Source organism: Balearica regulorum, chromosome 4 (genome assembly GCF_011004875.1).
Source record: "Balearica regulorum gibbericeps isolate bBalReg1 chromosome 4, bBalReg1.pri, whole genome shotgun sequence".
Taxonomy (NCBI): Eukaryota; Metazoa; Chordata; class Aves; order Gruiformes; family Gruidae; genus Balearica; species Balearica regulorum.
Genome location: NC_046187.1, coordinates 70647374 through 70660543, shown reverse-complemented (window position 1 = coordinate 70660543; position 13170 = coordinate 70647374). Strand labels below are relative to the sequence as shown.

At 38.5% G+C, this 13170-nt stretch overlaps 1 protein-coding gene across 3 annotated transcripts in view; it reads left to right on the top strand.

The window, feature by feature from the left end:
* The first annotated feature begins 11 nt into the window (after positions 1 to 11).
* The window catches only part of ABLIM2 (actin binding LIM protein family member 2), a 341805-nt gene continuing 328646 nt past the window's right edge, over positions 12 to 13170 (top strand). The window contains exons 1-7 of one of the 3 annotated variants that reach the window (XM_075752578.1): positions 12 to 433; positions 3308 to 3481; positions 5754 to 5982; positions 7038 to 7109; positions 8508 to 8597; positions 10219 to 10362; positions 10953 to 11041. In XM_075752578.1, coding sequence (XP_075608693.1) covers positions 3456 to 3481; positions 5754 to 5982; positions 7038 to 7109; positions 8508 to 8597; positions 10219 to 10362; positions 10953 to 11041 — 650 coding nt within the window. In that variant the 5' untranslated portion in view covers positions 12 to 433; positions 3308 to 3455. Of the gene's footprint in view, positions 434 to 3307; positions 3500 to 5748; positions 5983 to 7037; positions 7110 to 8507; positions 8598 to 10218; positions 10363 to 10952; positions 11042 to 13170 lie in introns of all 3 variants that reach the window. The other 2 variants (XM_075752573.1, XM_075752572.1) reach the window with 2 other exon arrangements.

The window sequence follows — 13170 nt, the reverse complement described above, 5'->3', positions numbered from 1 at the left end:
CTGTTCTCGTCAGTTCCTGAGGCGGGGACGGCGGCAGCAGCTGGTGGGTTCGGCGTCCCTTCGCCCTAGGCCAGGGCTTGGAAGCCCCAAGGGATACGACCGCGGGCTATCCGCCTCACAGGGAAGCGCCGCCTGTCAGCCCTCCCCGGGGAGCCGCACCTGCCGCCGTGCGGGGCGCGGTGAGAAGCTGCTGCGGTCCGTACTGCAGCTGTAAAGTACGGGGTACCGCCTGCTCCCAGAACCAAGTGCAGGCTGGAGGATTTTTACCCTATTTACAGCTTCTGTCTGAGGAAGACAGGACTGTGTCGTTGGGACAGCGGCTACGGCACCTCAGCGCAGAAACGCCTCTCTGAAAGCGGACTCGAAATCGGGAACGCTGACTGACAACCTGGCAGACCCCCAGCTGCCCGGCTCTTCAGGGAAACAAATCGCGGTACTTTTTTTTTTGCAGTAAAACCAGTACATTACGTAGCCTTTTTTCTCCTCCGATCAGAAACAAGTCCCCGCCCTGAATTTAGACAACTCAAACAGAGGTTTTGCCATGAAATCTCAAAGGACTCCTTTAAGAAGTGGTTTACTTCCCTGCGTTTATCTCTCCTGTGTTGTCTTTCTCTAGGCAACTGCCATTACTAGCTTTTTATTTTATTTTCTAGTGACTCTGCACTTGCAAAAACTTGGTGTTTCTGACAGAATAAGAGTACAGTGTCGTTATTCTTGACAGCTACCAAGTGTCTGGGCTGTCATTACGCAAGAAATACACTGCAAACTGAAATATTCCTTCGTGATTTGCATACCGTAGTTGTGAATTTGAGTTACTAGCAGGAGCACTTTCCACATAAAAAGGTTTTTCGACTCGGAGTATCTCAGTGAAACTGCAGCAGTTCTCAGCAAGTTGAAAATAACGTGTGTTATTTTTTACTGCCGCATCCACATGTGGATTGCTAAATCTCAGCGCAAGGCAGAAATTAACACTGAGGTTATTTTTTAGGGCAGTCCTTTGTTAAGTTCCTGTTATAACTGCCTGGTTTGTTTTCCTAATTAGTTTTGAAACTGTTTGCTTGGAACCAAATTATATTAAAACACTGTGAAGATGGAGAAATTATAATTTTTTTCTTTGAAGTACAGGACCTTTTTTTATGAATGCTTAGGTTTTCTAATTTAAGCAATCTCATTGACTTGCAATGTAAATAAAGTTAGATGCAATAACTGTGGTATTTGGATGTAAAATTTTTCTCTTTTCTGAGCCAGAAGCCTTGAACTTCTGCCTGGTTTAACTGTTTTCCAGTTAGAAGAGTAATGTCTGTTTGTTTGGCTTCAGGTTGAAATGCTCTTTCTACATGCCTTTTTTTTTCTCCCTTTCTTTTCTTTCCAAACCTGTTGCTCAATACTGGAACTGCACCTTCCTAGAACTGATTTGGAAGCCACATGCAGAAATGCTGTCCTGCAGTCCTCTTCTACTATGTCTGTTCTGTCCAGAACTAGAAAATGACCCCTGTAAGAGAATTAGGTTGAAAAAAAAGAAATGTAGCAAGGAAATGTATCAAGATGATGAGGGAAAAAAGAATAACACAGATCTCTGCCATCTGCATGAAATATCAGAAATTGCTGGGTGTTATATGAGCAGGTAGCAGCAGAGGGAACTCTGACATCTGCGTCTGGAAGCAGACGAGGCATAAGCATTTAGTCTTTCGGCCAAGTTCTCACACAAAACAAGATTCCCCTTCTCTCCAAAACCAGTGCGGTTGTACCTACTGATAGTGAATTCCTGCTGGTTCTGTGAAATTTTGCAATGCACTTGCATGGCCCATAGATACACACAACAAAATGCCAGGAGACTTCATGGGGCCTTACTGCTTTTGATCACGTACACAAGAGTCTGAGGTCAACTCAGCACAGAAAAAAGTGTATTCAGAAAAAAATGTTTAGTGGGATGACAAACTAAAAATGTTATAAGCCACCACATAATAGAAACAAAAAAATAAACTTAAGGGAAGAAAGAAGGAAAAGTGAAGTTTAAGTGTGGTTGCAAAGTTCATGCTTTGTATTATTTTAAATTTATTCTTGAGTATGACAATATGACACTTAAGTGCATACCTACATGCTTACAATTTTCCAAAACTGCATCATTCATGTAGAAGAAAAGCCCTATAGTTTTGTGTGTTTTGTAGAAGTCACTACTGTGATAGTTTTATCTGACTTCATTTATGCAGGTTTAATCTGTACCTTTTACAGACGCATTGCAGACAGGGCTTCCTGCTTGTCCCATTCACCTGTTCTGTTCCAGTCAATGTCTGTGATGGACAGCGTGTTGATGTTGTTCTAGTCTCACAATTTGAAATGTTCATCATATCAAAGCAATGGAATAGCATACAGGGCGTTTGGTGTTTATGTTACCCCTATGTAAAGCCACCTATTTGTTTCTGCACCATACTCCTAATGGCCTGGGCAGATATACCCAGGTGGCATAGTGCTCACATAGCCAAGTGGATCTATGGGAGCTATCCCAATTCATAAATTACCTATGTCTTTAACAAGACATAAATTAGGCAAAGGAGATGCAAATGTGCAGAATTTTGCAGAAATTTGTTTCTTACAATTGGTGTACATGAAATAAAGGTTTTATTACCCATTTATTCTTTCATATATTCAACCAGTAGAAGACAAGGGAAGAGTTCCTACCATTTCCCTGATGTCTTCTGTCTCATGTCTCACAAACAACAGCTCATCACTTCAGTTATACAAACAAACCTTAACATATAACCAACATGCCATTTAGTTAAAAGTTGTTTAAATGTTAACTACTAATGTGGAGATAATACAGACATCTCCTGCATTTGAACAGGGCTTTGTATGCATGTTTGGGTGCTTTAATATTTTATTATTTTGCATTTAAGTTAGAAGCAAGGTAACAATTATTCACATTATGTTATTTAAGACATGTTACTTTCTTGCCTGGATCTTTTATCTCCCCCCCCCCCCCCCCCCTTTCTTATGCAATATTAGCCAATGGTGTCCCTGTTTCATATTTTGCTTATTTTAAAAGGTTTAGCTCATACTTTCATAGCAAAGACTCTGTAATTCATTTACATTTGGTCAAAGGCATTTTTTTCTTCTTAGCTTGTACCAAACCAATTGAATTAGAAAAATGGAAGGGCAAGCTTTTAGTTGGCCATGCACTGCTGCACTCATACATTTTGAACTCTATGGATTTAATTAACAACCCTTTTGGTTTCTTTTTGTTACTAAAAATTAGACATATGCAGTGCTTCAGTTCATTATGTATCTTTTCTTGTTTGGTATGGTTTAGCTAACAATGGCATCCACACCGAATCTGAAAGAATCTACTGGCAACCAAAGTTCATGGGATACCTTGCTACCAGATTTCCCTAAAGGACCGCTTTGCAAATATCGTAAGAAAGCTTCTTTCAACTGGAAGGAGATGGCAGTGTTAGTAGATGGTGAAGATATCATCCAGCTTAAGGTAAACTTTGCAAGAATTGTAAGTATGTTTTAGTTTTGGAGATAGTAGAAGCAAGTATGTGATTTTCAAAGAGAGAGTATTTACTTTAATAATACTCTGTAGGTATACAGCATGAAGAAATTGGTTTTGCACATCCAATTTTCAGAACAGAACTGAACTTTTAAGCATCCTACTGTGCTGTCTCATAAGGGTTATTTCATTACTGATTATCAGTACAGGGGAGACCATCAGGTGCTACATTACAGAACTCTAGCATTCATTTCAAACTGAGAAAGAACTATATTCTACCATATTTCTTTACTGTAATATTTGCATTAAATCATATATCTCATGGTTTTACAATGCACTTAAGCTGAGCTAAGTTCGTGCCACTGTTAAACATAGTATTTCTCTCTTTCTTTGACCTGACATAATTTTCTATCATCTTCTGTGCTTGCATTAATGCTTATGTGGTGTTAATGTGGACAGTATGCCACATAAGCATGTCTACATAACATTATGTAGACATCTGTGGACAGATTAGCATGCCTACATTGCTGAAAGTTAACCCTACCAAAAAAGGAGATTAATTGCAGCACAAGAGATGATGTGAGAATGCATGATTTGGAGAGGGAGGAGACAGAACTGGCTTTTTTGAAGATGGTATAGATTTACATAGATTAAGCTAATCTTGAACATTCACCATAATTACTAAAATCTTAGGTGAATCAGAGAAACCAAAAATTCCTTGTTCTGCATCTGACTAATATACTTAAGAGCAAAGAAAAACCACAGTGTTCTGTGTCTCAGGGAGTTTCAAAGCTGTATGGGCAAATAGTGTTGTTCATACAGAGAAAGGGAATGACCCTACCTTTGCAAGAAAAGCATAGGAAATCTTCTGGTTTTCTTCCTTTCTTCCTTCTTCAGAGAGGAGGAAAGGACTTTAAAAATGTTTTTAAAAGGTTTTGCCTAAGGCACTGCACCTTTTTTTCTAAATTACGTGAAAGACAATTAAGATGTGGATATATTGAAGATGCAGAGATCTGAGGTAAAAAAGTGCCATAGTATATCGTTGTAAAAGGGTATAAGAAATCTACCAGGTGTGAGTTACCCTAGGTTCACTTTATTGCAGCACTGGATGCACCAACAATCAGCTCCACCCAACGTGCATGCAGGTGATTACCAACACACAAGTTATATAGAATCAAAACATACATATTCATCATTTTTCTCAGAAAAGACAGTCCTATGATAATCATTTCTTGGCATTCATTTACATATTCTCCTCCCCGTCACTCATGCTCAGTGATTTGGGTCGGTGGTCCTCAAGGGGTCTCTGGTGGTCATCAGTGGTCGCACACCCGTGTCCGCTGGATAACCCTCTTCTTGCGGGCATGCGCAGTATCCTTGCTGTGGATGTACCTGTCCATAACAACTTACTTCATAAGATTAATATTCCCAGGCCTGTTGTCCTGTTGGGTAGGGACTGTACATGGAACTAGCAGCATTGTACATTGCCGTGGTCAGTTAGCTTCATTACCTGTTACCTTGGTTACAAACTAATTATTCCAAGCTAATCATTCTATAGTTTCTGTCTCATGGCCTCTATCCCACGATTACATTTCCCCCTTTGGAAGTTTTCCTTCTAGGGCTTGAGTAGACTTCTCGTTAACATAAGTTTTTCTTATAGCTAAGCTTCTGTATTTTCTACAATCATCCAGTGAAAAGAAAAAAAAAGAAAGATCCAAATGAAAACATTTGAAGATGCACATCCCCATGTTGAATGGCTGCATATGATGGTTCTATTAAATGGAGTACATTTCTTCTTTCCTTTGGGAACAGAACAGTTGTGGTAGCTTAATGGCTTTACCATTGGCGTTATGGCATATTTCTAACTGAATGTAACCCCTGGAGTTTTACCTTTATTCTCAGATAGGGGGCCAATGCCCTTTAGATCCTGCCAGAAGCTTCATATAGTGAAATAATGAAGCTGCTATAAAAAGGAAGTAAGTTTTACCATACTGTTCTCTTGCATTCAGAGTGAACCAGTTCCACACTTATTACTTCATGACAAAGGAGCTTTCGTAAAATTTAGCTGCATGAACTGTATTATATAATGACAGACTGTTTAAATATATTTTTTAATTCTCTGGAGTTTTGGCTTTATAAATTTACATCTTCTATCAAACAATTGTAGTTTGAAGTATAGTATTATCCTAGAAGAACATTAACTTGCTTTGTTAATGCTTTTAGATTAACGTTCTCATGTCAGTTTTCTACCCCTCAAGAACAGAATCTTCTCTGCTCTGGAAAGTGATCCTCTCTTTGCACATCATCCTGGAGAAGATTTGTGCCGTGAGAAATATCAGGAGCTGACATTCTTGCGCTGTAAAAGGCTCTTTGAGTATGATTTTCTTACCCAGCAAGAGATCATAGAGAACCCATTAAAGATATTTAATATGGTCATCTGTATAGGAATGTACGATTGGTCTCCATGTCTCCAGTATTTCTTACATTGTGGTGTAAGTACAGTTCAAAAGGTATAGTGGTGTATATTTGAATTTAAGTGTCTTGTAATACCATCATTCTGTTTCTTTCTGCCTGTTTTATTAAAGCTATATCTTTTCTTAGTCCTTTGTTTTCAAAAGTGAAATTCATTTTAACTGTTTAGAAGAACTGCAGAGCTGTAGAATGAGGTTAGTAGATCTCTCTCATTAAGCCCTGTTTCCACTGGAATCCCACCTGGAAAGTAAAGGTGGAGCAGTATAGACAGAGCTACAGAAAGATATTTTGATGCCTACAGTTCCACCTTCTTTTGTCCGCTCCTCTGCCTCCTCTCTAGGGCAGCAGCAGCCAATGAACCTGGTTATTGGGCCCTATTTGCTGGCTATGTCTTTGCTACACATACAGGTATCAGAAACTTCCTTGCCTCACCCTTGGTGTGTTGAGTTAGGGCAGAATCCCGAAGGAACGGAAACCAGCATAAAGTTTCTCACTGCTATCAGCAGCTGGGATTCTGTTCATCAGTTGCTGCCTAGATAAATCTCTCAGAAAGAGTACTTGACATAGCTGGTCAAATAATATTAGTTAATTGATTATTACTATTCACAGGGCATGGGAAGGTCTGGGAATTATAGTTTTGTTATGTGACTATCCATCTAGAAAAACTGAAGGTAGCTTTAAAAACAGTGTTCTTGTCTGATCTTGAAGCAACTACCTTCAGTTCCCAATCCATTTGCAATAAACCAAACTAGAATAGTCTTAAAGTTGTTCTTTACTCAAGGGGACATCAGTAAGGACAAGTGGAAAGTGAGCTCATTAAGCATGTTTCAGACTTTGCAATGAAGGCTTGAACAGAGATTAGAGCTGTGAAAATTTCAGTCCTCTGTAAAGGGGCCTTGACAAGATCAAATCCTGACTTACCTCATCCAGCTGTAGTCTAAGTAGTAGTTCACTGTGCAGCCTACTTTCCCTGGTCTCTTTAATGGATGTCGCTATTACAAATTACTATGCATGTGCAATTTGTGCTTTCCATCATGGGGTCACTGATTTCATTCATAATTCTCTGTTTTTACAGATGTTTGCGGGTACAATTTTGAGTGCTTCCAAGAGGTTTGCAGACTTTGTGAAACAAGTTTATAGCATGGAGGTAAATTTTTTTTGATAACTTGTGAGAACTGGGTACCAGCTCACTGTGAGGGTCATGAAGCACTGGAACAGGTTGCCCAGAGAAGTTGTGGATGCCCCATCCCTGGAAGTGTTCAAGGCCAGGTCAGATGGGCCTTTGAGCAACCTGGTCTAGCGGCGAGTGTCCCTGCCCATGGCAGTGAGGTTGGAACTAGGTGATATGTAAGGTCTCTTTCAACCCAGGCCATTCTATGATGTACATTGTACACCGTGCAACATACACGCTTGCCATGATGGTATAAAAATTCAATTTTGATGCTATAAAATGGAAAATAATAATGTCTTAATGCCACAGAAACACCACATAGAGTCCCATGGAGACTTGGAATTGAGTGCCCTGCAGAATAAGTGCAGCCTCTTGCCCTGGTTTTTGGCTAGGATAGAGTGAATTTTCTCAAGAAGCTGGGACACCTCTGTGATGTAGAAAGAGTCAATCCTAAACAGCTTCTCCTGTCTATGCCATTTGGCCATGTGGTCAGCATTACTTTCTGGCCTGACCCTCTTTGATTTTGCAAGATATATGTGCTGAGCACACCCAAACTGAGCTTCATGCTTCTTTTGTTATTCTGTCACTTCTTACCTTGTTTTTTTTTCCCAACCATTCACCTTTCTTGCTTATTTAATTTTCTGAAATTCTGTGTTTATCTGTCTGCTCATAGACAATATACTGCTACATAGTTCTATTAGAGATCAGGATGAATTCTTCTAATGACTCTTAGCCTACAAAAAAGTGCGAGGGTATGAATTTCTCAGAATAATTTTGCCTGAGGCTTCAGGTTTGTTTATTTATTTATTTATTTTATTCTCACTTGCTTTTCAAAGGTTTGTTACTGAAGAGTATGTACTACAGGCCAAACCAGTCTAGGATAAGGGATTCCAGTATGCACATTTCAGTGTGGCTTCAAGTAGGCAGTGTTTCCAAAGGCTGCTAAGAACCAAGTGTATGCATACATTGATCTGATATAAATTTATCCCCTTAAATAATGTAGGCTATTCACAATTTTAAAAATAAACATCCTCATTCTGGTTTTCTCCTAACTGGGAGTTCTCAGAACTGCTTGTAATCCAAGCAGAGTTGCTGATTTTCACCGTGCAACAATTCTTTCAACCCAGACAGCTGAAAACTTCATGGATGTAATATTCTGTACCTGCCTGAATGAGTCAGCCATCAGCAAAGGGAAAAAACCCAACTGTTGCCCTACTGCAGGCATGATGTCCTAGCCTTAGGGCTACGTTTGATTGGTTTCTTGCAGTTGGAAGTTACTTTCCGACCACTGAGTTTGCAATAATTTGACAATCTTACAGTTTGAATTGTTGTAATAAAGTAGTCTTAAACTGCGCCTTATGTCTCCTTATTCAGATTTTTGGATGTTTTGCTCTGACTGAACTCAGCCATGGAACTAATACAAAAGGCATACGTACTACTGCTACATTTGATCGTAGCACTCAGGTTAGTCCTTAGTGCACAGGAATAATGTTTTACACTGTTAAGCGCTGTTATTTACTAACAGGACAGAACGATCCAGGGATTTCTTTGATTAACAAGAAAGAAGCAAGTTCAATTCCAAATGTTAAAAAAAGAAAAGTCAAATACTAACATTATTATAAATATTTACAATAAACCCAGCAATTTCTGTTTTCTTGCACAAATAGTTATTTTAGCTTCTGGTTGTGATATCAAATAAGGATAGCATCCTTCTCCTTTGTTGTGTCTCTTAAGGAATAGTTGGACATGCGGATTGAATTGTCTTTTGTCTTTAAATATGAAGGTTTTATATACAAAGATTAGGATTATTTCTTGAGGATGAGAAAAAGAAATACAAAAATGAGAAAAGACTATCAGAGACACAAAGAAAAAAACAATAAACTGCTTTTTCCATTAGGATAGTGTTACTATTAATAATTTGTTTTCTGAAATCAGCACTCCTGCAGAAATAAAGTCATCATCCTAATATTTTTTTTTCAGTAAATGAATAGAATTCATCGTAGTTTTACATTAAGGGAGAAGAAAATAGAAGTTAAGAGAGGAGGCTGATAGAACTTTCTGTTTTTGTCGTCTACATGCTTGGTTTATGCCAAATTGAATTTAAGATATGTTATTTAATGTCCCAAGAATGTAGGCTCATCATCTCCCCCAAAGACCCTGGCATTTTATTGCCCCATGCTGTACAGAACTGGGTGGTATTACTGTCAACAATTTTACATTATGAAGTGACTTCAAAAGAATAAGAAATGAGAATCATAGCTTTGAAACATAGGATTTTATATTGTTCAGTAGGACAACTTTCCAGTTTGCATTTTTTCATATACAAGCAATTCAGTGAGCATTTATGCAACATGGATGCTCAGATCTCTTTCCAGGAAGAAAAGCACACCAAAACTTGTGAGATTGGCAGCATGAAAAGTTCCATTTGAATAAATTGAGTTTTAGGCTGGTGATGAGTGCACTGCACTAAAAGTGACTGAAATGACTAAATCTTTGTTAAGGTCATGAAGCTCTGATTTCAGATATTTTTAACATCCACAAAGCACACTATTTGCAATCTAAAAATCCCAATGCTGAAGCTATGTCTAAATTTCAGGATACATGTATTCTTCAGAATTCCCACTACTCATGGTCCCCAGTTGTCCAAACTGGGAAGTGTGCTGCCTTTCACACTGTCAACAGGCTTCCTTCCCATACAAAACTGCGTAAGAAGGAAGTGGTCCCTGCACAGGTTTCACCCCTCACAGTCCCTCACATGGACTCACAGCTCAGCTTAACCTAAGATCTAGGAAACGCTTCTGAGTCCATCACTTTGCTTTACTTTTTTTGAACTGCTTAAATGAGCAATTAAAAGGCTGAATTTCAGGCTTTGCAATGTAGTAATGAACTTTTTTTAGCTCTAAATTTTTCCTAGCTGCATGTATCCTCTCCAAAGTTAAACACAGTAAGAGTACAGAATGAAACCCTGGCAGTTAATGGGTGTTTTCAAAACATTACCATGATCATGAAAAAAAAAAAACAAGAAAATAGTCATGAGTTGATTTTTATGATTTATATCATTTGCTCCTTTCTTTCCTGGCTACAGGAATTTATCATCAATACTCCTGACTTTGAAGCTGCAAAGTTCTGGGTTGGTAATATGGGGAAACATGCCACTCATGCAGTTGTGTATGCCCAGCTCTATACTCCTGATGGACAGTGCCAAGGATTACATTCCTTTATTGTACAGGTAGAGTAGAAATATTGATAATATTTTTCCTTTTTTTTTTTGGGGGGGGGGGAGGGGAGTGGGTTCAAATGAAAGACTTTCTGTTATGCTGTTAGTTATATCTGACCACCAAATTCTTTAATTAATGCCTTCAAAATTTATTGCAAATGTAACAAGTGTACTTCTTTTAAATGTTCACTGATTTTGTGATGGTTGTACAGCCAGTTTTATACTCTCAGTTTTCTGAAAAAAATGCTGAAAAACGCAGAAGACCTGAAAAGCCTCAAGATTATTATGCTACTGATATAGCTAGAGCTAACCTACGCCTTATGAAGTCCTTAAAGTCTTGGATGAGCCTTACGGTGACTTATGTCAGTGATGTAATTACTGTCATATTGCCAAAGTAATTTTCATTAAGGAATCTATGTCCTGAATGAGAGGATATATAAGTACCAGTTATATACAGGGCTATGTGCTTTAAAAAAACGGAGAGTTTTCTTTAGCATTAATAACAGAATAGAAGTTGGGAATATTTTCACTGTTTGAAAAGTTCAACCAATAACTTTCATTGTTCCACAGCTGAAATAATGTTTTATTCCACTTCTATGCAGATTCGAGATACAAAAACTCTCCTACCAATGCCAGGTGTGATGGTAGGTGACATAGGAAAGAAACTTGGGCAGAATGGGTTGGATAATGGGTAAGTCAATCCATTTGAAGGAGGAAACATTGTAGACTATATCACACTGTAGTGGTGCAAATATCCTTCTGTGTCAGTTCCGTCTTTACTTCTGAGGTATTCACTAGTGGTTTTAAGTTGTTGATATTTAAAAAAAAAAAAAAAAACAAAACCCAAAAAAACCCCAAAATAAAAAACCCCAGGTCTTTCTGCTTCTCTCACTTTTTAGAATATGAAGTACCACTGATACTCTGTCAATGTCCCCAAGCATTCTTGCAGTCATAGACTCTGCAACAATAATAATGAAAAAAACACCCCAAAATCCATTAAGTTCTGAGTAAAGAACTTAATCATCCTCTCTTAGACCATCTGGGCATAAGCCCTTAATTATTTTTTCTGTCGATTTCCAGCCCACAGGAAGGCTAATGGAGGCCCACAGACAAGGTTTATTGTTAGTAAAGATGTACGATTAATGAGATTCAGTAGAGAAACTAGGTATCTTCTTTCAGCCATGGGATTTCTGGACTAATCCTGTTCAGTGCAAAAGGAGAAGGTTACTTTGTTGGGTTTTTTTTTTCTGTATTCTCTGTGTACAGTTGAAATAAAAAAGGGCTCCATTTCTGAGTCATGAACTTCAATGGCTTTACTGTGTCTCTACTTCACTAACCAGAGGCGTTTGATGGGGAGGAGAGACAGTAAGGAAATTGAGGTAGATTTCTAAATTAAAACACCCATTATGTAAAATTTATGATTTAAACCTCTGTATTAGTTACATAGCTCTGTGTAAAGACAGAGACCTAAAATATTAAGAGGAGGGTGAGCCGAGGTCACTTCTTTATGCCTCAAATTTACCATTTTCTGTTGATTCAGTTCATTACAGAGATTATATATTGTCCTTCATAAGATGCCATTGCAGTAAACGAAGTATAGACATCCTAAGGTATCCTGCTTCCAAATGTAATGGCTTTGACTGGCTCTCCAGAAGGTGATAGGTCTTCTGTAGTTTGTTGTCTGTACCAGCCTCCTCCTGATGTCCCAAATAGCCTGTAGTGGCAAAAATAGCACTGACTTTTATATTTATGTAGATCGTTCTCATTGATGCTCTGTTGCCTGAAGACATAGACGAAATAAAGATGAAAAAAACATATAGGAAATGAAGTTTTATAGAGGAAAAAACGTGAGAAAAGGTCAGGAAAAGAAGGGGGTTTGGTTTTGGTGGATATTTTTGCCTGCATCTGCATTACAAACTAGTAGCCACCAGATGGCACAGCAGCATGGGCCTGAGTAATCTAAACGTAATTCAGCTTCATATTTCTGTAGAAATGGTCAATTTCTGCTGTTCATTCTTAATTTGCAGCATAGTTTATGTGCAACGCGAGGAAGGAGAAGAGTGTGCTTGTCACATAGCATCAAAATGCATATAATTTTAAAATCTTTCATCTAATGGGAAAAAACAGAGCATTTGTTAAAATATCAGTAACAACTGGATAATCTGAAATGATAATCCACATAATACACTGTAAATAAGAGATACCAATATCTTCTATCTTAATGTCAGATGGCATCCCCTTTCTTACGTATGACATCACGTGTCATTTAAAGCAATCATAGGGCATTCTAATCTTTCACTTTACTGTGCATATGCCGCTTTAAAAATATATTATTTTCTGTTTAAAAAGCAGATTAAGACAGTCCCTGCACTAGAAACCTTAAGTTTAAGACAGCACCTGCAGATTAAGAGAGAGGGAGAAGGGCCTGAGGATACCAATAACAAGCTCAATTCAGCTGAAAACTGTCAGAGCCTGCGTTCCTGATCTACCTCAGCTATTTTCTTTGGAGATGTCTGAGGCTAGATGCCAACATTGTTCACAAGAACTAGAGAACTAATTTTTTCTTTGCTCAGACTGAACTGTCAAAAGCATCGGGACTTGTGCACATTGCTTCTCAGATACGTGAAGGCCTGGATGGGGACTGGAAAGGTAGTAGCTTTGTAGCTCTGCATTTGTTTACAAAGAGGACAAGCTATGCCGCTCTAGAAGATGGACAGTTGGTTGCATGATCTGCAAAATGCCAAGATTCACAGGGAAGCATTTCTTCTTGGGCTACCAGACACTGCCTTGTCAAGGTGTTTTCTTAAACAGTTTAATAAT